The sequence below is a fragment of the Phocoena sinus genome, chromosome 20 (assembly GCF_008692025.1).
Source record: "Phocoena sinus isolate mPhoSin1 chromosome 20, mPhoSin1.pri, whole genome shotgun sequence".
Lineage (NCBI taxonomy): Eukaryota > Metazoa > Chordata > Mammalia > Artiodactyla > Phocoenidae > Phocoena > Phocoena sinus.
In genome coordinates, this window is record NC_045782.1 from 33,824,412 (window position 1) to 33,849,760 (window position 25,349).

General features: G+C 37.4%; 1 protein-coding gene across 7 annotated transcripts in view; it reads left to right on the forward strand.

Moving 5' to 3' along the window:
- Nucleotides 1-25,349, forward strand: part of SPAG9 (sperm associated antigen 9) — a 138,096-nt gene that overhangs the window by 99,216 nt on the left and 13,531 nt on the right. For 6 of the 7 annotated variants that reach the window (XM_032615044.1, XM_032615046.1, XM_032615049.1 and 3 more), the window contains 17 exons: nucleotides 4,098-4,155; nucleotides 5,836-5,988; nucleotides 6,493-6,544; nucleotides 8,531-8,661; nucleotides 11,085-11,141; nucleotides 12,136-12,309; nucleotides 12,836-12,965; nucleotides 13,900-13,989; nucleotides 14,240-14,407; nucleotides 14,869-15,040; nucleotides 17,068-17,286; nucleotides 17,569-17,764; nucleotides 19,399-19,524; nucleotides 20,741-20,821; nucleotides 21,527-21,594; nucleotides 23,509-23,657; nucleotides 24,653-24,824. In XM_032615044.1, the coding sequence (XP_032470935.1) occupies nucleotides 4,098-4,155; nucleotides 5,836-5,988; nucleotides 6,493-6,544; nucleotides 8,531-8,661; nucleotides 11,085-11,141; nucleotides 12,136-12,309; nucleotides 12,836-12,965; nucleotides 13,900-13,989; nucleotides 14,240-14,407; nucleotides 14,869-15,040; nucleotides 17,068-17,286; nucleotides 17,569-17,764; nucleotides 19,399-19,524; nucleotides 20,741-20,821; nucleotides 21,527-21,594; nucleotides 23,509-23,657; nucleotides 24,653-24,824 (2,196 nt within the window). Of the gene's footprint in view, nucleotides 1-4,097; nucleotides 4,156-5,835; nucleotides 5,989-6,492; nucleotides 6,545-7,601; nucleotides 7,641-8,530; nucleotides 8,662-11,084; nucleotides 11,142-12,135; nucleotides 12,310-12,835; nucleotides 12,966-13,899; nucleotides 13,990-14,239; nucleotides 14,408-14,868; nucleotides 15,041-17,067; nucleotides 17,287-17,568; nucleotides 17,765-19,398; nucleotides 19,525-20,740; nucleotides 20,822-21,526; nucleotides 21,595-23,508; nucleotides 23,658-24,652; nucleotides 24,825-25,349 lie in introns of all 7 variants that reach the window. The other variant, XM_032615045.1, reaches the window with a different exon arrangement.

Here is a 25,349-nt window from a genome sequence, read left to right on the forward strand (position 1 = left end):
CTTTAGAATGTTCCAGATTAGAAGTTTTAATATATCACCTTAAGTGTAGTGACTTAAGCCTACATGAATACTTTTGGTCAGAGATGTTAAATGACATCTCCAAGGCACATAGTTTTTCCTTGGCTTCTCTTCTGGTCAGTTCAGTGATAGTAATTGCAGTGTAATACTCACTAAATGGAACATAGTTAAACTAGTAAAATCGTTTCTCACAAAGTTCCTTAAATGAACGTTGGTTGATAAATAAGTACATAGTCCATTTCTGTAACTCATTATTCATTTTTCTAATTGTGTTGTAAAACTCTTCCCTTGTTTTTGAAATCATTATTCATGTAGTCAGTATTTAGATTACTTTTTTCAGATTTTAGTAATTTAAAAGAGATAATCCCCCACAGTTTGTCCTTTATCTTGATTGATGTCTCATCCCTTGACTTTATTTCCAATGATCCTTTTCTCTATTCACTTTAGTCACTTACCCTCCATGGCCACATTCTAGAACTTGGAAATCATACATTCATACATCCTACTCTTGAGATTTTCATTCTCTTGATTAAATTCTATTTTTTCAACTTCACTATTTTTACTAACTTCTTCCTGTTATCATTTAAACATGTTCAGGTCTTCTCCATTTTAAAATAAAACTACTGCCCTCCTCTGACTCCCTATCTTTAGTACCTTTCCACCCTATCACTTACTCTTCTCCCATTTCCAGGCGTGCTTTTTTGCAGAAATATCGGTGAGGTAGGCGTCTGTTATGAGCCTGGCACTATTCTAGATGCTTGTGATACACCAGTGGACAAAACAGACTTCTTGAAAGCGTGGCTACTTTTAACTGGGAGGATTTCCCCAGTCCCACTTGCACCTCATCTGACTACAATCTGGCATTCTGCCCCACACTAACCTTCCCTGAAACAACTTCTTGTTTGCTATATCCAGCTGTTCCTTCTAAGTTATTTCACATGACTTCTCAAATAGCATTTGTCTTTAAAACGGTCTTTGCTGGGTTTCTGTGGTATCAGACTTCCCTGCATTCGTTCCTGCCTCTGACTATTTCTTTTCAGTCTTCTTTGCAGGACCCTCTTTCTCTGCCCATTCTTCAGATGTTCCTGGCCCAGTCTTGCTTCCATGTTTGGGAGGTCTGATTTGCTCTTGTTTCTTGGCTTTCATGGCTAATTGCTCCCAAGTCTTTCTCTCCGTCCAAGATTCTTTTCTACAGCCCCAGACTATTACTTCCAAACAGCCCATTAGACATCTTTAAGATGATTTGTAGAACTTTATAGTTGATATGCCTAAAGCTCAGCTCATCAACATCTTTCTTTATTGTCCTGTCCCCAAAGGCTGTTCTTATACCAGCATATACTAACTCAGTGAATAACCTCACCATCAACTCAGTTCTCCATCCTAAATCTCTCACACTTCCCTCAAAACCAGTCATGAAGGATTGTTTGCGTCCTTTCTTAAAAAAGAAAATCTATGTATCTGTCTCTGTATCTCCTTCTTGCCTCTGATAAAATGGAATATCCTCCTCCAGGAGTTCTGCCTTGATCCCCTAGTTAAAGCTCAGTTGTCTGGAAACATATTCCCATAGGACTGCAGTTTATTATGCAACTCTTCATAATACTTTATTGTGGTTTTTTAGTGTGCCTGTCTCCCTGGCTAGACGATAAGCTCAATGTGGCAAAGACAACTATATCTTTTGCTCACTGTTGAGTCTTTGGGACATAGCACAGCAGCTAAGTGAATGGATTGTTAAATAGTTTTAACAGTTTTGTTTCACCTCTAAACCTATGCTTCTTTACCTGTTGGAATTAAAACTCTTTTACAGGAGAATTTGTAAGAGAGTAGTGTACTTTTGGAAAAATGCACATACAGAAATAGATAAAATTGTGCATACTTTCTCAAGGAAATGACATAATCCAGAGCCCATCTATGGACTGAGCTTGAGAATCAGTGCTAAAATCCAAATGAGATGTCTATTTTTAAAACCGTCAGGCAGTTTTTTTGCCTGTTTTAATAGGTAAGGTTTCCAAATACGTCAGACCTAAGTTTATGCTTAGTTGAAGTCATGAATAGAAATGGGGCCACTTCAAGTTACGTTTTTCTTATAGCTATTAGTTTTTATTGATACATTTCAAAGTGAAAATTTTGGATGATCCTATTGGTTATATATTAAATTTATACACTAGATTTTAGGAGAACTCTTCATTGGGAAGGTGTAAACTCTAGAAACTACATTATAGGATATGATTTCCATAGAGTACATATTTCAAAAATTTTTCCTATTTATAATATTTATACTTTATTGTGTGTGGTTTCTCTACATCTTTTCAATTTTATTGGCTCCTCTCTCTCATTTTGAAATAAGTGAGTGTAGATCTTGCTTTCTGAAGACAATCTAATTGAGATTCTCATTCGTTTTTTCTCTTGGGCTGCTTACCCAGGGGAATATTCTGGTGTGTATGCTTTTAAATTCTTTAATATTACTGCTTTTTAAGCTAGGTGGTCTTGGCTGCTGTTCTCATTTAATGCTTTCTCTTTTTTTTTTTCTGCTCAACTATTTTTCCCCCTGCATATATTTTCAGCTTTTATGCTTATCTCCCTATGTGCTTGAGAGTTTAGCAAACATAGTCATTATATAAACTTTTTTCACCCAACCTTAACCATATTTCTTTTGACTCTATAGCTTTATTGAAAAGTTAACATTAGTGTTTAAAGCAAATATTTCAACATATCTTGTCAAAATTCATTTTTAAATTGGAATTTGGAAACTTTTAGTTTGTCTTTATTTTCAGCTTTTGGAAATATGTAGATGATTAAATAAGCTACTGTTTCTGATATTTATTCTTCATGGCAGAAGTACCGTCTTCTTTAAGAATATTTGAGGTAATTATAATACAGACAAAATATGAGTCCATATGTGAGCATTGAACTTTTAGCATTCCTAGATTAGTTGCGTTTTAAATTATCTTCAAGTTATTTGAAATATTACCTCTTTTTTTAAAATAAAGAGACATGTTAACTCCTTTAACTTACATTGTTTTCATTAGAGATATTTACTTCCTTTTTTAGGTGGGTTATGAATATTACTTCCATTGTATGTGATTTACCAATATTAGTGGAGTGATGGGTTTTTTGTTGTGCTTGCTTTGCGCTGTTGTAACTTTCTGAGGTATATTCCCTAATGTGTTGTTCGATTTCTTCAGTTTCTTGTGAGTAGCAAACTAAATAGCTTTCTTCTCCCTAAAGATCACTACATTGGATCTTGCATTGAATGCTCTACCGCCTACCTTACAGTACTCATTAAATTATTAAGCATGATTGTATAAATTGACCACTAAGCATTATCATTTCAGAGGTGGCACTTTGAAGAAATCTTTATATTATTGATCTGGGATTTTCATTCTAATTATATTCAATTTTATTTTGCAAAAGAATTGGTAACATATCAGAACATCCTTATGAATGGAGGAAATCACCTTGATTTCTGTCTTTTGCACATCATTATGCATTAAATCATGACATTGTGATTTCAGATGTTTTTCATATCATGCCTAAAACTACAGATTAATGATCTTTTTTCATTCTGTTTCTTACATAAAACATTTCTTGTTCTTTGTTTTTGCTTTACATGGAATGCATGGGCTTTAAGACCATAATTTCTTTGGTAAGGTTTCATCTGCATTGGGGTCTTTCTTGTTTCTTCCTGTTCTCTATTAATAAGACCTAATTTTTAGGCAAAAGCCTGCAATAACAGGTGTGATTTAGAAATGATTTCTGATCCATATTAATGCTACTCTCTTTTCCCCCTAAATACTGCTACTTTTTAGAATATTTGGCAGAAAAGTCTTCATTCTTTTGAAATATTATCTATGAGAAGCAAAATACAGACTAAGAAAACCTTTAGCTTTGTTTTGTGGGAGATAATTATTTATAATTTTATAATCCATACAAGTAGATACATAAAATGAAATTATAGACAAAATGAGATTACTAAAGGACAGATAAAATTTATAAAATAAAATTTGAGACTATAGCTTATTATAAGTTTATATAATTTTAATAAATTTATTTTCAAAGTTTTTATCTTTTTTCTTTGATAGGAATGGGTCGTGAAGTTGAGAATCTTATACTGGAAAATACACAACTGTTGGAAACCAAGTAAGTATATGCAAAATTTTAACAGGGAACAAAAGATACTGAATTTTCTTCTCATCCGATTCAATGGCACATCTTTAATTTAACATAGCACGAATGCAGTCTCACTACCCCACGTCCTTCCCCTTCTCTGTGTGTGGGCTTGTGCATACACACGTACACAAGCAAATAGTTAATGGGACCTAATTTCACTGATGGTATGTTTCATTACTCTGTTCTTTTCAGAAACAGATTTTGATCTCCTTTCTACCCTGCAAGTATCCACGCCTTTCTCTTAATCTTCTGGATGTGTCCTATGTGGTTTTTGCTCCCTCCCCTGGGATATCTATTTTCTTCTCTCTCCTCTTGGGGCTTCTTTTATTTCTGCATATGTGTTTTTATCTATATGCGGCCCACCTCTTCAGAACTCTCCTCCATAGTAGCAATTTGTGGAGTCTTACTTAGGCCCTCAAACACATTGGAGTTTTGTTTAGTGCAGTGGGTCCTGAGTTACGTGGAAAAGCAGATCAGGCCCCTTTGTAAATTTGCTGTGTCAGAGCAACTTTGGAACATCTGTGTATATCCAAAACAGAACGTAGCTCTAATGACGTCCTATGTCCACGATACACAAAAGGAGCTAGATCTTAGATTTTTTTTTTTTTCATTTTTTTCAAGTTAGACTTTCTTATTAATTATTAAAGGTAAATTCAAGGATTAATTTTACTTTGTTGATTAGATAATATCTTTTCAGAACTTACTAAGGATGGTACCCTTATGGATGCTATTTGCTTTTTTGTTTGTTTAATTAACCACTTTATTTTATTTATTTTCGGCTGCGTTGGGTCTTTGTTGCTGTGTGCGGGTTTTCTCTAGTTGCAGCGAGCGGGGGCTGCTCTTCGTTGCGGTGTGCAGGCTTCTCATTGGGGTGGCTTCTCTTGTTGCGGAGCATGGGCTCTAGGCGCACAGGCTTCAGTAGTTGCAGCACACGGGCCCTAGAGCATTTCGGCTTCAGTAGTTGAGGCGCGTGGGCTCAGAAGTTGCGGCATGCAGGCTCTGGGGCACACAGACTTCAGTAGTTGTGGCGCACGGGCTTAGTTGCTCCACAGCGTGTGGGATCTTCCCGGACCAGGGATCAAACCCATGTCCCCTGCATTGGTAGGTGGATTCGTAACCACTGCACCACCAGGGAAGTCCTGGATGCTATTTGTTAAAAGTTTAATTTTATTTAATTCTGACTTTTTAATAATTTAGTGGTCTGCCTTGCCTTATCCATTTATTCTTCTTTTTAAAAAAATATTTATTTATTTGTCTGCGCTGGGTCTTAGTTGCGGCACGCATGACCTTCATTGCAGCATGCGGGATCTTTAGTTGCAGCATGTGAACTCTTAGCTGCAGCATGTGGGATCTACTTCTCTGACCAGGGACCTAATCCGGGCCCCCTGCGTTGGGAGCATGGAGTCTTAGGCACTGGACCACCAGGGAAGTTCCTCCGTTTATTCTTTGTCTGATAAGAAAACAGACCATTGCTTTGTGGGTTTTTTTTTTAAACCTTTATCTACAGACAACATCAGGTAGAATACCTTTGAAGGTTTCAATCATTATTTAGCTTTATGATTGTAGTTACTTTAGTCTACAAGAGAAATAAGCTGTGAGATAGAAAGAATATTTACTTGTAATGGTGCTCTTGAAATATGTGTTTCTTAGAAATGCGTTGAATGTAGTGAAGAATGATTTGATAGCAAAAGTGGATGAACTTACCTGTGAGAAAGACGTGCTGCAAGGGGAGTTGGAGGCTGTGAAACAAGCCAAGCTGAAGCTAGAGGAGAAGAACAGAGAATTGGAGGAAGAGCTTAGGAAGTAAGTTTTCACTATATTGTTCTAAACCAAACAAGCTTTGCCAGTGTGCCACCAAGGTTATAGGTGTAACCCCGAGACTGCTACCTTTAGCGCTCTCATCACGAAGGCCCCAGAGCTGCCTGGGATAGGGGTAACTGCTTGGCTGATTGCCTCTGCTCTGAACAGACCCTTCCATTTATTGAATATTATAATTTTTTGTGAATATATATATATTCATATATATATAATATAATTATAATTTCATGATGTGAAAGAAGTTAGAAGGGCTGTTCAAATATTGCTAATCAGGAAACTGTAAACATTCATTATTTTCCTTTTCTTTAATGCCTGGTTTTCTGAGAACAGTGCTATGATAATGTTCCCCTAAATGAAAGCAGCTAAATGCCCTGTTTGGAAAAAGAAAAATAATCATTTAGTGGTAGTTAAAATTTTTGACCTGTTCTTTATTCTTTACAAAGGTGAGGTCAACTCAAATAACATGTTTTGTTTTTTACCCCCCACTAGAGCTCGTGCAGAGGCTGAAGATGCAAGGCAAAAAGCAAAAGATGATGATGATGTAGGTTTACAGTTTTGGACTTGTTTTCTTAACTTACCATATTTTGGTATTTTGGGGAAATCTTGTTAATTAAGCTTTGGGTATAGCATTATAAAGATGAAAAGAAAAAGTTAAAATCGTGTTTATGATCATGAATAGGATAGATCGTGCTCCCACATAGTATCCAGATGCTAGGCTTTCTAGCTACACGCACTGTGCTCATTTTTCCTCCATGGCTTTGTGCTCTGACTTGTGTTTGCCTATTCAAGCTCAAGGACCAGGTGGGATATTTTGGAGTTTTTTGTTTTTGTTTTGTTTCAAATTTTAACTTAGAAATATATGAAAGCCTTAAGAATAAAAATAGTTTAAAGGTATTAAACATAAAAAGATAAAGTCTAGAAACTCTAATACTAGGCAATTAGCCCATATTGTTGTCAACATATAAATACAAAAGAATAAATATGAACTTCTTGCCAATGTTATTAGCATGCCAGTTATTCTGTCAGTAGCTAGGTTATCATTCCTGTCACAGGTGTTTGCCGGTCAAGTATCAAACTTGAGATATATGGATGTCCTGATCAGAATGATTATTTTGTGCCCCTTCAATCTCTTATTTGTGTCTTTATGTAATATTTGATACATTTAAAAATATATGTAACATGTAAGTTATGAATAATAACTTATAATTAACATTATAATAAATTAACATTATGAACCTACCATTTAACCTAAGAACTAGAACATTATCAGACATTGAAGATACCCTATGCTCTTCCCTCTAGAGGAAACTACTATGCTGTATTTATCATTTTCTTAACTTGAAAAAAAAATAATTTTATCATACCACACATGTATGTATCCTTACAAGGTATGGTTAATTTTCACTGTTTTTGTGTTTTATATGTATTTAGCCTTGGAGACTTGCTTCTTTTTCTCAGTATTATGTTTTTTATATTTACCCTAGTTGTAGTATAGTGGTATAGTTCATTCATGTTCACTGCTTTATAATATCCCATTATGAATATACTACAATTTCTGTATCTGTTTTCCTGTAAATGAATATTTAGGTTATTTTCAGCTTTTTACTACCACCAACAATGCTGTTATGAACATTACAGTAAGTAGTGGGATGGCTGCGTTGCAAACTCAAAATCCTTTGATCATTTGTTGTTTGACTTTTTTTTAAAGGAGAGGTTAAGTTCTGTAGCAGGAGGACAAAGGAGACTGCTGAGGGATAAGCTAAGCTCAGCCTCTTGCTTACTGTCCCATGCCTTTCAGCTTTGATTCAAAATGTGCATACTGCACTCAGCAAAACAAAAGCCCTACAGCTAACACAACCTTCCTCTCCAGAAGGGCCTTTAGAAATCAGCAGTAGAAGGAAGTTGACTTGAGCATGCCCCTTTGGGGTCTTACCATGCTCACATTCCTTATTCTCCCTAATAATAATTCTGGTTAATACAGTTGTCTCCATCTTGTTATATTTCTTTTGGTGCTTTAGTGACTCCTAGCATTGGGTACCTTGGTAGCTAGCCAACAAGTTTTTATGCTTTTCGCTGGCTTTGAGTGTGTATGTAGATTGGTAGTTTGAGATAAATGAACCCCTTTAGGAACTTAACTTGTAACTATTTTCTGAATAACTAGCATTTGTTATAGAACATGAGTTTAAAATACTGTTGTGAGAACAACATTTCCAGGTGAGTGTATTAAATCTATAGAGATAACAGCTTTTTTGTTTTTCTTCAAAATCTGCACTATTCTTTGTATTTCCTTTGTAATATATTCAAATATTTGTATTTATATTGAGGAATTAAATTGTCTACTTTTTTCAGTCATAAATAATTAAGTATATCTCTTTATTGATTTTATTTTTATTAGGTCTTTTTTGTTGTTATCCATTAGATTAGAAATTAAGGAATGTTAAAAGCTTATAATTTTTACTTAAGTCTGCGATAACACTAAAACAGATACAGGCTCCCAGAGTGATCTGTAGTCTTCTTTTCGTTATAGAGTGATATTCCCACAGCCCAAAGGAAGCGGTTTACTCGAGTAGAAATGGCCCGAGTTCTAATGGAGAGAAACCAATATAAAGAGAGATTGATGGAGCTTCAGGAAGCTGTTCGATGGACAGAGATGATTCGGTTTGTATGAGAAGTACCTCTGGTGTTTTTCTCCTCATTGTTTACTAGGTTACTGATTCTTTACTGATATTCGTGTCTTTATTCAGAACTAGAGTCCTGCCTTGGGGATCCAAGCCCATTGCTCTGTTTACTAAGAGAGGTCTAAAGAAACACTAGCATTTAGTAACAGAATGTGATCAAAGTGGGTCCCTTTTGGGCCAGTGAGGCCTCTTGGAGAATATCCCCACAACCTCTAAAGGGCAATTAAATGATGGTCTGTCGATGAAAATAATCAGTAAACAATCTATAATTGGAATAGAAAAGAATTTTATTTGAGCCAAGTGGAGGACTGTAGCCTGGGAGACAGCTGTTGGATATCTCTGAGGAGCTGCTCTGGAGAGGCATGGTTTTCAGCACAGTTTTGTATCTTGTCAGAACAAATAACGTCAAACAAGTCACAGATACATTCCTTCAAGGTTTCAAAAAAACCAGATAAGCATGTACACAGTGGGTCAGTATGACCTTGACACCTGGGAAGGGAGTCTTAGCGTCAAAAGAGTGAGTACCAGCATTGGTGTCCCAGGAAGGGAGGCATTTCATCTTTATCTTTAACATGGACATTCTTTACTTCTGGTCAGTGCACACCCTTTTCTTTAACAATGAAAGCATATGTACAGTATATGTTTGATAGGCCACAAATAGGCTGTTTTAGTTCACATAACATTTGAGTTAAATCATGTATAAGCCAGAATACTTCCCCACACCTCAATATGTGAAAATTTCTTTAGTCATCTTTTGAAAGAATGTAGAAATTGACACTACTTTTGCAGTGATGTCAGGAAGAGGTAAAGTTTTCATTTGCCACATAGGGAACGTAATCAGTCTTACTCAGTGACTTCCTGTAAAATATTCCTGATTTCCACCACCACCCCCTTTCTGAGTAGTCATGCAAAAAGCAACCTTCAGTTGACATCTTTGTCAGTTGGATCTTAAATCTCACCTAATGCTGCCATCTAATGGTCATATTTTCAGTAGCAGCATTCCTTATTTTAATTTTAGAAAGAGCTCACGAAAAGTTTGTAAACTAGTTGCCCCCTAATTTGCCCATATTTCTCAGTTTGGATTGTCACATCAGATTTACCAATAATAGTACACACTGACACCTTGTTTTAAAGTTTATGAAAATATTTTCTAACCACCAACTTTTACTTCCTTATGATTATGTCCTTTACTTAATAGTAATAAAAACATTTTGTATAGCACATTTACAATTTGCAAAAGTTGTAATTCCTTGTAGCTGCTAAGAAGGAAGAAGATTACTATCTTAATCTTTATTTATTGGACAGAGAAACTAATATACTAACAAATATGTTCTTAACTCCAGCTTTTAAGGGCTATGGAATAAATAATGAGTGAATAGTTAAAAAACTGAGGCATATAGTCAGGTTCCACTTTTCATTCCTATTTTTAATTCTAGCAGTGAAATGGTAGTCAACAAGTGAATAAAAATGGTCGCTTAACTTTCTTCATTGAATTAAAATGTTTTAAATTCAGTCCTTAAAAAAAGAAATGAAAAGGGGACTCTGACAGTCATAGCAGAATCCTTACAACCTTACTAAATCAATTTGCAGTGCCTTTTTTTTTTCTTTTTGAAATTTTGTCGAATTATCGAATCAATGCAGTTTCTTTTCTTTTCTTTCTTTCTTTTTTAATATTAATTTATTTATTTGGCTGTGTCAGGATCTTTAGTTGCGGTGCCCGGGCTTCTCTCTAGTTGTGGCGTGTGGGCTCCAGAGCGCACGGGCTCAGTAGCTGTGGTGTGTGGGTTTAGTTGCCCCATGGCATGTGAGATCTTAGTTCTCTGACCAGCGATTGAACCCTCGTCCCTTGCATTGGAAGGCGGATTCTTAACCACTGGACCACCAGGGAAGTCCCAATGCAGTTTATTTTCTTCCCTGGTCAGCTTTTCAGTAATGGAAAAGTTTTAGTCCTGTGAAAAATGACCCATCAGAACACTAAAGTTACAAGCTAATTTTTGAGAGCTGGAAGTATAAAACAAATGGTACCTTTATGTAGAGACAGGGAATTACAATGCAATATTTTAATAAAAAGGGAAGTTGGAGGATATCTCTTCAATAAAAAGTTGAAATATTAACATTCAGGCTTGTTGGCTATCTGTCCAGCCCAGATAATAATTTTGTCTCTTATCAGTAGTCTGAGCTCTTTGAGGGAGGGATGGAATTTTATTTATATTTAGTTGTATTGGCCTTAACAGACTGACTGACACAATAGGTCGAAGTAACTATTTGCTGAAATTGTTGACTCTCCTCCATGTATTTCATGAACTTCTTGGGTCCCTTGTTCTTCAGATAGAAAGCTAGACTACCTCACTAATCATCTCTCTCTCTCTCTCTCCCACCCCTTCTCTTTCCCTTTCCCTGTAGTGCATCAAGAGAAAATCCAGCCATGCAGGAAAAAAAAAGGTCAAGCATTTGGCAGTTGTAAGTATCTAAAAACACACAAAGACTTTGAGACGAGATTAGAATCAAAATTTATTTTCACAAATGATTTCTTTCTTTTTGCTTTCTTTCTTCAATTTAGGGTATATAGCTAAACTGAACTTTTTCTTTTTGGTATGTAGTATGCCGGCTCGGTAAGGCTGTTCTTGAGGACTATCGTAAGATGCATCATGTTGGTTATGCATTTAGTGGAATCCTCTACTAAATTAAATACAATAATGGGGAATTATTTTTAGAGTTGATAGTTTTCTGGATCCCCATTAAAGTTACTGATTCACTGGTGTGTGATTGTAAGGAACTTTACAAAGTGAAGATTAGAGATTTAGTGTTTGTGGGGTTTGAGTTGTGTGTGTATGTGTGCGTTTTGGACTTGAACTGTGTTTGTGCTGGAAGTACTGTGCATTTACTGTGCTTAAAACTTGCCCTTTTTTGGTGCATTTTTTCTGGTATTTAATAGAAATAGGTTTTTTCCTCTTTTTTGAGTGGATGTGAAAATAGTTATTTAAATTGAGGTTACTAAAAAAATGTATAAGGTACATGTTAAAATGGTAGTATGTGTTCTAGTACTTTATTATGACTATTTTTAGAAGTGGCTTACTAAGCTTCTGTTCAAACCGTGCAGCCATAACCTTGCTGTTTAACAACCACTGGCTGGCTAAAGGAACTGTCTTATTTTATTTCTTCATTATGAGAAGTTCCCTGTACTCAAGAGCCCCTTCCTTTCATTATGAGGGTTGCTGATTAAAGAACATGGATCTGCCATTCTAGGCAATAATTTCTCTTTCCTGAATGTCTGAGTTTGGCTGTGAGTTATTGCTGAGGTTGCAGTGTGTAACTACAAGAAATCTTTTTGCTGGTTCTAACTCATTTCCTTGTAAAAGCTCTCTGGAATTTGTGGAAAATTATGGATTGTTCTTAAACACGCATGCAATACATACACACACTGCACACACACATCCTCTCATTTTCCTTTTAGTTTCAGCAGACTTTTCAGCTCCTCAAGTAACACTACTAAGAAGCCTGAGCCACCGGTTAATCTGAAGTACAATGCACCCACCTCCCACGTTACTCCTTCCGTCAAGAAAAGGAGCAGCACCTTATCTCAACTCCCTGGGGATAAGTCCAAAGCCTTTGATTTCCTTAGCGAAGAGTAAGTATTTTTCAGACTAGCTGTTACACCCTAAATAACTTAACAGTTCAGAATATTCTTGCCCCTTATCAGATCAGCTATAAAGAAACTATTCCTATAACTTGACTGCCTTTAAGTACATTGCTCCTAGTTTTCATAAAGAGGAGAAATGTTTTAAAATCTCCTTTTTGCTAGTTTGACAACATTGATAAATATTAATAGAAATGTTGAAGACCTATATAAGCCCTTGTCCTAGTTGTTTGATCATTTCCTCTGTTGTCAGAAGGAACTGGCTTTCCATCCTGACCCTGCTCCTCACTAGGTAGATAAACTTGGGAAAGTTAATCTCTCGGAGCCCCAGTGTCTCTACCTAGAAAATGAGTATGATAACCTACCTTAGAGGTGTTAGGATTAAATTATATAGTGTCTGTAAACTGCCCGACACAAGGTAATTTTTTCTTGTTATTTATGCTATTTTAGCAGGGGAGGGGAGATAAGCTGTTGTTATATTCACTTAATTTAAAAAGGAAATTTCTTTTCCTTTTAGAACTGAAGCTAGTTTAGCCTCACGCAGAGAACAGAAGAGAGAACAGTATCGTCAGGTAAAGGCACATGTTCAGAAGGAAGATGGTAGAGTGCAGGCTTTTGGCTGGAGTCTGCCTCAAAAGTACAAACAGGTAACGTTTGAACATGGTAAGAGCATCTAATGGGAAATGCAGGGGGGAGGAGTAAGCCTGGGCATGAAAGACTCGAACTACACGTCCCAGGTCTGCTCAGTTTCAAGTGGCATGGATTTGGCACACGTTTAGAGAAGTATTGAGGGTAGTGGTTTTTAGGTGGTTTTCTAGAGCCCTTCAACTCAGGAGAAATGCCTCTGAGTTCTGTGAGGAAGGAGAGGGGTCAATAGGAGGTGGCTGAGTACATGTGACTTGGGGTATCCTATTCTATTTTAATATTTGAAGATTTTGTTAAAAAAAAAAAACAGTATCTGTTGTTTAAAAGTTTTAAGAAACCTTTGTCATGGAGCTTTCAAACTGTTAACTTAAAACTCAATTCAGGTCTTCAGGAACTTTACCACATTCCCTACCCCTAAAACACACACACACACACACACACACACACACACACACACAGTCACAGTCACACCACATGTGTGCAGTAACAGGTCTGTGAATTAGTGTATCTTTTCTGAGCTCCCAAAGCAGCATCTTATTTTCTCTAATTGCCACTTGATTTTCTGCTTATTTTTCAAATAAGAATGACAAAGTTAACTTGAACTTGACTTCATAGAGTAAATATGTTACAGCAGTGCTTGTCCATGTCTCAGTGTTCTGTAAGTTCACTTTTTTTTTTTTTTGCGGTACGTGGGCCTCTTACTGCTGCGGCCCTTCCCGTTGCAGAGCACAGGCTCCGGACGCACAGGCCCAGCGGCCACCGCTCACGGGCCCAGCCGCTCCGCGGCATGTGGGATCCTCCCGGACCGGGGCACGAACCCGTGTCCCCTGCATCGGCAGGCGGACTCTCAACCACTGCGCCACCTGGGAAGCGCTGTAAGTTCACTTTTGATGAGGCTTACCCAGTGTGTCTTTTTCTCCCTTCCCCAATTATTAGGTAACCAATGGACAAGGGGAAAATAAGATGAAAAATTTACCTGTACCTGTCTATCTCAGACCTCTAGATGAAAAAGATACATCAATGAAGGTAAATTAATTTTGAAGTTAATGGTAATATTGCTTAAAATCTTGGTGGAGTTTTTCCTAAAACCAAAAAAGTTTAAATTCTACTTTCGTGGGCAAGGTTATTGTTCATTTTGTAGTTTTAGACTGGAATACTTTGAATATTTTTAGAGCCCTCTGTTTGTAATCATTAGATCTTTTAAAGAAATGTGATAAGTTGTAAACATTTTTAGAGAGAAAGTGACTTAATGCCATCTTTTTTTAACCCAAAAAAGCTGTGGTGTGCTGTTGGAGTCAGTTTGTCAGGTGGGAAGACCAGAGACGGTGGCTCTGTGGTTGGAGCGAGTGTCTTTTACAAGGATGTTGCTGGTTTGGATGCAGAAGGCAGTGAACAGCGAAGTGCGTCTCAGAGCAGTTTAGACAAGTTAGATCAGGAACTTAAGGTAAGTGCTTGCACTAACGATTGACCCAGTTTCTGAGACTAATTGCTTAGCTCTTTGGTCTCAAACTTACTTCTGGGTCCAACTTCTAATTGGGGTTACTATGCCCTTGCTTACTCCTCATCCCCCGTCTCTCTCTTTTAAATCAGTTTTACTGGAGTATATTTTACATACAATAAAATGTACGCTCTAAATGGATACAGTTCAAAGAGTTTTGACAAAGGTATGCACCTATGTAGCAATCATCACAGTCAAGATATAGAACAGCTTTAACACTGATCTGCTTTAACTGCTAGTTCTTAGTCTACTAATTATTGTCGATAGGTGGTTATACTTTCAGCCTTCCAAATAATCTGGAAGTAAACTTGAAATAGTATTGTCCTTTAGTGTAGAGGCACAGCCGTATGGATATTTACACATACTTCTCATTTTAAACATTCATTTTCCTTACTTTGCCTATGCAGGAGCAGCAGAAGGAGTTAAAAAATCAAGAAGAATTATCCAGTCTAGTCTGGATCTGTACCAGCACTCATTCAGCTACAAAAGTTATCATTATTGATGCTGTCCAACCAGGCAACATCCTAGATAGTTTCACTGTTTGCAACTCTCATGTTCTGTGTATAGCAAGTGTACCAGGTAAGAGTACCATGCTCCTCTCTTCCCACCGTCCACAGCTCCTTACTGGCAAGAACCAACTGGTTACTGGAGATAGTTATGTACCACTCTCTCACGGAGTTTATTTTCTAGTTGGTGAAGACCAAAAATAAACTGGAAACAAATGACTAACAAAGATATTTTCAGTTACTGTGAAGAAAATAAAACAATGGAAATTTGAGAAGATAAGTGGGTGGCAGAGGGCAAGGGGCTATTTAGATTGAATAGTAAGGGAAGGCCTTCTAAAGTTGTATATTAATATGTGATGTTAAAACATTGGTTTAAAAATTAAAGGGAATTCCCTGGTGATCCAGTGGTTAGGACTACGTGCTTCCACTGCAGAGGGCATGGGTTCCATCGCTGGTCGGGGAACTAAGATCCCGCATGCCACGCGGTGCAGTCCCCCGTAGAAAAAAATTAAAGAGGTTGATGTTATATCTACACAGTGGAATATTATTCAGCCATATAAAGGAATGAGATATTGATACATGCCATAACATGGATTAACCTTGGAAACAACTCAGACACAAATATTGTATGATTCCACTTACATGAGCTATCTAGACTAGGCAAATTCATAAAGACAGAATTAAATTAAAGATTACCAGTGGTAGGGGCTCAGGGAGCAGAGAGTTATTGTTTAATTGGTACAGATTTTCTGTGTGGGGTGACAGAAAAGTTTTGGACATAGCTGTGATGGCTGTACAACATTGTGAATGTAATTAATGCCACTGAATTGTACACTTAAAATGGTTAAAATGGCAAATTTTGTGTAGTATATATGTATATTTTACTACAAAAAATTTTTTGTAATGTGATAGGAATAAAAACAGCTTTCTAAATAAAGAGAACTGAAGAGGTTTATTTTTTTATGGTAAATGCTTAGTTTTTAAATGTGTTACTAATATCTTAAGGCACTGTATACACCTAGACTGTATTAATTTTATTTATTTGTTTGTTTATTTATGGCTGCGTTGGGCCTTCGTTGCTGCACGTGGGCTTTCTCTAGTTGGCGGCGAGCGGGGGCTACTCTTCGTTGTGGTGTGCGGGCTTCTCATTGCGGCGGCTTCTCTTGTTGCGGAGCACAGACTCTAGGCACCCGGGCTTCAGTAGTTGTGGCACTCGGGCTCAGTAGTTGTGGCTCGCAGGCTCTAGAGCACAGGCTCAGTAGTTGTGGCTCACGGACTTAGCTGCTCCATGGCATGTGGGATCTTCCCGGACCAGGGATCGAACCCATGTCCCCTGCATTGGCAGGTGGATTCTTAGCCACTGCCACCAGGGAAGTCCTGTATTAATTTTTAATAGTGGTGGAAGTTCATATTTCAAATAGTAATAGAGATAATTAAAAAAATTTTTTTCTACCTTGTCAGATATAATTAGATTTCATTGTTTTTGTTTTTTTATTTATTTTATTTATTTATTTATTTGGCTGCGTTGGGTCTTCGTTTCTGCGTGAGGGCTTTCTCTAGTTGTGGCAAGCGGGGGCCACTTTTCATCGCGGTGCGCGGGCCTCTCACTGTCGCGGCCTCTCCTGTTGTGGAGCACAGGCTCCAGATGCGCAGGCTCAGTAGTTGTGGCTCATGGGCCCAGTTGCTCCACGGTACGTGGGATCCTCCCAGACCAGGGCTCAAACCTGTGTCCCCCGCATTGGCAGGCAGATTCTCAACCACTGCGCCACCAGGGAAGCCCTAGATTTCATTGTTTTTAATTTCATTAGGTGGCTGCTAAGGAGCTCATATTAAGAACAGAAATGTCATTTCTGACATTTTCAGGTTTACTTGTGCTTGCGTTAATAGAAGTATTATCTTAATTTTTTAAGCTACTTTCTCAAATTGTGAATTGAGTTTAAATTAGTTTAAATAAAATTTAGTTACCATCTTGGCAGTGTATTTGAATAGCTCTTTGTCTCACCTGCACTCTTATTTCAAACCTATTGTTGCCTTAATGGAGAAAATGCTATTTATAGGAGTTTACTGAGCTATTAAACGAAGGTTTATCTTGTTTTTCAGGAGCACGAGAAACAGACTACCCCGCAGGAGAAGAGCTTTCAGAATCCGGACAAGTAGACAAAGCATCTTTATGTGGAAGCATGACAAGCAATAGCTCAGCAGAGACAGACAGCCTGTTGGGAGGCATCACGGTGGTTGGTTGTTCTACAGAAGGTGTGACAGCAGCTGCCACTTCCCCTAGTACCAACGGAACATCTCCAGTGATAGAAAAACCACCAGGTATGTCTCTCCTCCTTAGATACCATCTGTATAGAGTCTGAGCCTGTCCCAGATGCCTCATTATGGACTAAACTTAGACCTTAAAGTAACAAGGATGAAAGAGCTTGAAAGAAGATCCAGTGATGAATGTTAAATGAAATCAAGAATCCTCAGTCTTATTATATAGTGTGGAGGGAAAGGGAGTAGCGGGGTGGAATTCTATAGAGGGGGTTTGTGTGTGTGGAAATTATTGGAAGAAAAGCTCAAACTTAGGATCGTTAGCATGTTTTATTTATTTTGTAGAAAAGGAAACAGAAAATAGTGAGGTTGATGAAAATGTTCCAACAGCAGAAGAAGCAACTGAAGCTACAGAAGGCAATGCAGGGTCAGCCGAAGATACCGTGGATATCTCCCAAACTGGCGTGTACACAGAGCATGTTTTTACAGATCCTTTGGGAGTTCAAATCCCAGAAGACCTCTCACCAGTATATCAGTCAAGGTATACAAACGGGTTAACAATTTAGGGAACCAGATAAGTGCACACATAAAAGGAACCAAAATGATCTCAAGCAGTCAAAATATTCCTACTATTTGACGTTGTTGTGGTAGATTTAGATGTTATTACTTATTCCAAGTATGTCTTCATCTTTTCCTTCCATTGCATTCTCTCTAGACATATTTTTTCCCCCATTTGTTCTCTGTTCCTTCCAACTTAAAAAAATCTTGCTTATAAGGTATATTAGTCAAAATCTTCCCAGTCGTTTTTCTCTTTTGGTATGATTTTTTGTTAATTGTTGTACTCACTGTCTTCTATTCTGTTAATAACTTTCTGCCATTTTAATCCCTTCTCCTACTCTCACACCCACTTTGTCAGTGAAATTGGCCATTTAAATTTAAATTTCCCATGTGGGTTTCAATGACCCTTTTTTTTTTTTTTTTTTTTTTTTTTTTTGTGGTCCACGGGCCTCTCACTGCTGTGGCCTCTCCCGTTGCGGAGCACAGGCTCCGGACACGCAGGCTCAGTGGCCGTGGCTCATGGGCCCAGCCGCTCCACGACACACGGGATCCTCCCGGACCGGGGCACGAACCTGTGTCCCCTGCATCGGCAGGCGGACTCTCAACCACTGTGCCACCAGGGAAGCCCAGAAAACAATTTGTTTTAGACTCTTCCTTTGAAAATAAGGCCCATTTAGCAAATTCTTTAATTTTCTTTCTTGCCTTCTCTAGGCCTTATAGAAAGCTGATGGGAGGGAGTCTATCAAAACTGGAGTCTTTTTACAATTTAATATTCTTCCTCTTAGTGAATAGAGCAACCAGGTGTCTCTTAACATTTAATTGTTAATTTAAGAATAAAGTTATCTTTTTGGACTTACTGATTTGTCTGTTTTGAATTTGATATCCCAGTTATGCTTTTGGTTTTTTTTTACTAAATGTCCTCTGACAGTCCAAAGAATGAAGGTTTTGGGGAAGAATACAAGCATGTTTCAGCTTATTAATTTATTTTAGCAAATTCTTTATAATTCACCCTCGTGTGTGTGTGTATGTGTGTGGTTTTTTTTTTTTTTTTTTTTTTTTTTTTATGTGTGTGGTTTTTAAACAAACTATCTCTCCTCTTTCTCTCCCCACAGAAGAAACTCATAAAATTCAAAATAACTGTAAGGGAGAACCTTAACTATAGTCTGGATATTCACTGTTATATTTCATCACCGTGTCTTAACTCAGTTCTCTGTACCTTCAGCTTCCTAGTATCTTAATGTTACTTCTGGAACAGTTGCTGAAATATATGTATTTATATTTCTTTCATTTCTTTCTTATCTCTCCCTCCCCCCTGCACCTCATTGCCTTGCCTCTCTTCCTTCCTTCCTTCTCCACTTTCTCCCTCCCTCCCTCCCTCCCTCCTTCCCTCCCTCTCTCTCTCTTCTTCTCTTTCTTTTCTTTCTTTCTTTCTCTCTCTCTCTCTCTCTCTCTTTTTGAAATGTTTAATATAAGCATTTAACTTTGGCTTTACTGGAATTTAGTGTTCGATTATTTGATTTTTTTTTTAAACTGTAAACTAAAATATAGAAATGATCAATCCCTGAAAACTGTAGCTAAACATATTCAAATTTTTTTCCTTTGTCTCACCTTTTCCAGTAATGACTCAGATGCATATAAAGATCAAATATCAGTATTACAAAATGAACAAGACCTGATGAGAGAGGAAGCCCAGAAAATGAGTAGCCTTTTACCAACTATGTGGCTTGGAGCTCAGAATGGCTGGTAGGTACCAACTCTTTTAATATTAGAAATCTTTAGTCTTTCATTTTTGCTTTTGAAATCAGAAGATAACTAAAATGTGGTGCATACAAATACAAACACAAAGTGCTTATTAAAGCAAAGAATTTTATATACGCACAATTTTGAGGTTATGTTGCAACTACCTCATAAACTGGACTTTGACTTGCATTGATTCTGAATGGTAAACCATATGTTTGTCACAGGATGTTCCTTTTATATAACATTCTTGGAAAAAGAGGTAAATAAAACTTTAAAATCTGGGTGATCTAGAAATGGGAGATCCTGAACAACAAAAGGTTTATATAAGCTAGAGTGTGTTCGGGGAATATCAAGGATTAAACAATCTCTTTGGCTTCAGGAGGGCCCAGTTGTAAACATAACTTCTAGGAAAACCAGGACAAATCAGAGTCTGAAAGCTTAGGAGATGATAACAAACATTATAGGACTTTGTAGTAGTGTGGGGAGTCTTACAAACTTGTGCTTTTCCTAAGGTTAAACAGGATCACTAGTACATCTTTTCCATAAAGGTCTCATACTACAAAATGAAGGTTTGGCACACTTTTTCTTTGAAGGGTCACATGAGAAATATGTTAGGTTTCGTGGCCATATGATCTTTGTAGCAACTTCTCAACTATGCTATTGTGGTGCAAAAGCAGCTGCTGCATTGAGGTGAACCGGTGTGGCTGTGTTCCAATAACAATAAAACTTACGAACACTGAATTTCATATGTCTCGTATGTCATGAAATACTCTCCTTTTGATTTTTTCCCAACCATTTGAAAATGTAAAGACCATTTTTAGTTTGCATAGTGTGCTAAGACAGGTAGATGGCTAGATTTGGCCTATGGGCCTTAGTTTGCCACTCCCTGATGTAAACCACTCTGTCATCAGAAAGCTCAGTGTAGTGGAAAAGTAAGATTATTGTTTTTAAAAGGTTTCTAGCCAAGGATTCTGAAGTATGGGGTAACCTGAGACTAACTAACCAGGCGTCAGTTCTGGCTTTTCATTCTTTGTATGTTTCTGTTTGCTTAAGCAGCTTATTTCTCTGCTTTAGGCCTACGCTTACTCTCATTATTGTTTTTTCCTAAAATTTTTATGTTACTCTTCTTTCCTTCTGAAAGAACTTTGTGTTCATTATTAGATATAAACAACTACTTGATGTTCCCTATGCCTTACCAGTCTTGATTTTGTTCTTGCAGTTTGTATGTCCATTCATCTGTAGCCCAGTGGAGGAAATGTCTCCATTCTATTAAACTTAAAGATTCGATTCTCAGTATTGTGTAAGTTTTATTTTAGAAATTCTTCCATTCAAAAATATGTATTTTGGTATAAACTAGATTCTAAGACTATTAAAGGTAACATGTGCTTCATGACTAAATCAGTATCCATATTTTTTTGTAACCCTCTTTATGAGTGAGATTGAAACTCTTAGCTAGGAAGTAAACCGGAGAACTTTAAGTATAAGAGAAAACTTGCCAGGTTGATTCCTCACCATACTGAGAGTTCTTTAGTACTTTGGGGGAGAAAACCAATTAAACCCCATTAATTTATATTTGTTTTAGAGTATTCTTTATCCTTTGTGAATATGTTGATTGGGGCATTGATTTACTAGTCCTTTTCTGTATGTTGACTACTATCAAAAGTCAGTTTGTCTGTTAGGTCCACAGAGCTGACTCTGTTAGTTCTACTTGGGGTGTGTGTCTCTGGTCTGTGGACCTTTTGTTGGTAGTCTGTGATGGGAGGAGGAACTTGGGCTAGAAAGTGAAACAACTGAGTCACCACACATGCTTTTTATTTAGTTGAGCTGACACTTTCATAGCAAGACTTTCTCAGTGAAGGAAAGAATGATGTTCATTTAGGTTCTCGTGTAAGCTCCTAATACATCACAGACTGGTCTTCTGAGAAACTCTGAAGTAGCTTGGTAGCATGCAGTGTCTTCCATATTCCCAGATGGAGAGTTCTAAAATCCCCATTCCTGTTTGCAGACATGTGAAAGGAATTGTGTTAGTGGCCCTGGCTGATGGTACCCTTGCAATCTTTCACAGAGGAGTTGGTGAGTTGTTAAGAATATATAACATGTGTGCTAATTTGTTGCTTTGCAAGAGCATTTTCAAGCAGATTGGCTTCTTATGTTTTAAAGAAATCATACTTAATAGGAGAAAGAATAAAGGTTTAAACTGAATACTAACCGTGTATGACATCAGTGAGTATGTGGGTTCTTGCCTGCAGATATACGTTAATAGTATACCTCGGTGAAAACCTGTTTACCGTAATGAGAACATAGTCCTCGTGGTCCTCTTATATAACGTGCAATGGAGGTATTTGTTTTTCACTCATATAGGAGAAATTTAGTGAGAGGATATGTTTTCTTTTGCCCAGTATTTTAAAAATAATTTGCAACCACTTACATTTGGAATGTTTTTAAAAAGAATTTCTAATTGGGTAAGGTTTAATCATTTTCATGTTACGTTCTTTATATTCTTCCCCTTTAAACCGGTGTTTCTACCATCTGCACACAGAAGGGTGGTGGTGTCAGAAAACTGCCTTGAGTGAATTAAATTAAGGGAATTGAGCATGTAACTCCTCGGTACATGTATCAAACAAAAGTGATATTTCATTTCCTACCTACTAGAATGGTAGATCAGGGAAATATTATGAAAACGTAGATCCACTAAATTCAGATTTTCACAAGCCTTTTCCCAAAGTCTCGTGTCCTTTGGGGCCTCAAGAAATGTGAGGTAGATGATACGCAGGTGCTAGAGGTTGCTGGTTAATGACTCCATAACAAAAAGAGAGGCCTCCGTTTTACCTTGTTCAGGCCCTTTTATAGACTATCTGAGTTTAATCCTCACAGCAACTTAAGAAGAAAATTCTATTGTCATCCTCACTTTATAGATGAGGAAACTGAGGCACAGAGTATTTTAGTCACTTGTTCATGGTCACTCAACTAGTGAGTAGAAGAACCTAGAAAAAATGGAATAATAAATATTTTGGTAACTGAATCCAAAATTATATTGAACAAGATAAACAAAATACATTTACTAAGGATACATGTAAAGTCCTACATTTGGGGTCAGACGAGTAGATGGAGGAGATATGTCTGAAGAGTGATGTCAAACTCAATACGAGTTAACGTCCTAAGCCTCATAGAAATTAGAGTCCAGAGCAGGGCCGGTGATAATCCTTCTCCACTCTAGCAGATCAACATTAAACGGATCTGGACAAAGCGGAGTTAGGATGAAGGTTCTGTGAACTGTGGTGTGCTTGGTCGTGAAAGGAGAAGACAGGGCAGTAGCAATGAAGTGGGACTGGATTTATTCTGTGTTTCCATGAGGCAAAGCTATAGATTAATGAGTGGTTACATACAAGAAGGCAGGCAGACTTTAGCTAGGTATGGGGAATATTTTTAAGACAATTATAGCTTTCTTACAATGGAACAGCTGCTTTGTGAGGTAGTATGTTTTCTTTCACTGAAATTGTTCAAGCAAAGCAAGCTTACAGCGGTTGGTTCTCATTTGTATGTATTTCTGTCATCACTAAAACTATAGTGTGCATAATTCCTAAAGTGTTAGCAGTGCATTGCCCTTGACTTCTACCCAAGAAGATATATCAAAATGCAAGTGAGGGAGAGCAGTATCATCCCCAAAATAACCTTAAATCCATTCTAATTCTTAAAGTATTATTATAAACAGGTAACTTACAACTGATTTATCACATCACTGCTGTTGAGAGCATGGGGGTCCAGGTACTGGGTGACAGGTTGAACCATATGACCTTTGAGGTCTCTTCCAACTTTGCAGTTTGTAGAACAAAAGAACTCAATCTCTGTAAATATACACTGAATACATGGTATCCGGGGGATGCTTCATCAATAAATTTAATTACACACCCAAATAGAATGTTTCTTGAATTAAAATTGAGTAAAAGGTAGTGTGCATAAACTAATCATCTGTTTCTTATTTTAAAGACGGGCAGTGGGATTTGTCAAACTATCACTTGTTAGATCTTGGACGACCTCACCATTCCATCCGATGCATGACTGTGGTACATGACAAAGTTTGGTGTGGCTATAGGAACAAAATTTATGTGGTTCAGCCAAAGGCCATGAAAATAGAGGCAAGTTAACCCATGTTTTCTGTACTTAACTGAATTTGTATTACCTGAAGACCCTAAGGCTTAATTATTTTCTTCTTTAGAAATTGTTATCTGAATCTGCGTGTTTTGGGGTACTCCGGTGATAGTTTGGATGAATTCTCAGCTTTCTGTGTTACTTTACTTCTCCTTCTGCTTTTGACTATGAGTAGGGGAAGTGGTTTTTTAAAAAGGAAGGAAGATTCACACGTGAATGACTAAATGTGTGTCTGAGTATCCGTAGATGCATACATGTATTATTTGAATACATGGTTCTTGAAATGTTTAGTTATGTAGAGGTGGTCTGAGAGCAGGACCCTCAAGTCTCCCCCACTACTCAGTGTGTATCCAGGCAAATCCGTATATGTGTCACAGACTGAGGAATAATATTGCAGTGGGAATTTGTTGTAAAAACAAAAACCTCTTAGCATTAGCATTGTTTTCTTAAAGTTTTGCCACAATACATAAATGTATTCTAATTGTTTAAGAAAAGAAAAACAGTAGGAAATTTTTAAGATGAAAGTTCTGTCCCAAATCCTGTTCCCAACCCTAGAAGTTCCATTTGGCATTTATGTTTTAGATGTATTCCTTACATGCGGATATCTATACACACACATACAGCATTGTAAGTTCCTTTTTGTTTAATTATAAACAGGATCTTATTTTGTGTATTGCTCTGTAACGATACAAAATCCTGAGGTTAAATTCAATCTTTTTGTTGAATGCTGTTACATAGAATGGATGTGTCAGCATTGCTTTCATAAGTTGATATCCTACACAGTGCTGAAATCCAACATCCTTTAGTCCTTCTTCATTTTGTTTTGCAGTCTAGGATAATAGCAATTGTGTATATAAGAGTAACATATTTAGGCTCCTCTTTTAATACATAGTCTGCCAAATTATTGTGCAAATTTGCACAGTTTTTAAACACGAACTCCTACATAATAAAAGTAACATTGTGATTGAACAATCTTTTCTAGAAATCATTTGATGCACACCCCAGGAAGGAGAGCCAAGTGCGGCAGCTTGCCTGGGTGGGTGATGGCGTGTGGGTCTCCATTCGTTTGGATTCCACACTCCGTCTCTATCATGCACACACTTATCAACATCTGCAGGATGTGGACATTGAGCCTTATGTAAGCAAAATGCTAGGTAAGCTTCTAAAGCATTTTATCTTTGTCAGTCAAAGAAAATGGTTTATTTTTAAATGGTCTCAAATGCTGGCTTGAACCAATGAGTAAGTTGCCTCAGGAATAGTGAGCTCTTATCACTGAAAGTGTCAGGCAAATGCTCCATCTACCCTGTGGTTCTTGACAGAAACTTGGGATCATTTCTGACTCCTCTCTTGTTCCCCACATCTAACCCATCAGCAGGAACTGTCAAGTCTTCCCCCAGAATATCTTAAATCAGTTACGTCTCTTGTTTTGTTTTGACCACGCCATGCAGCTTTCGGGATCTTTGTTCCCCAACCAGATATTGAACCCAGGCCCTGGCAATGAAACTGCCGAGTCCTAACCACTGGACGACCAGGGAATTCCCTTCAATTAGTTACATCTTTATATCTACCACTATTCCCACAGGCCAGGTCACCATTCTTTCCTCCCCAGACGACTATGAGCCTCTTAACTGGTCTTCCTATCTCCACTCCAGTCAGCTTTCTGCATAGTAACCGGTGTG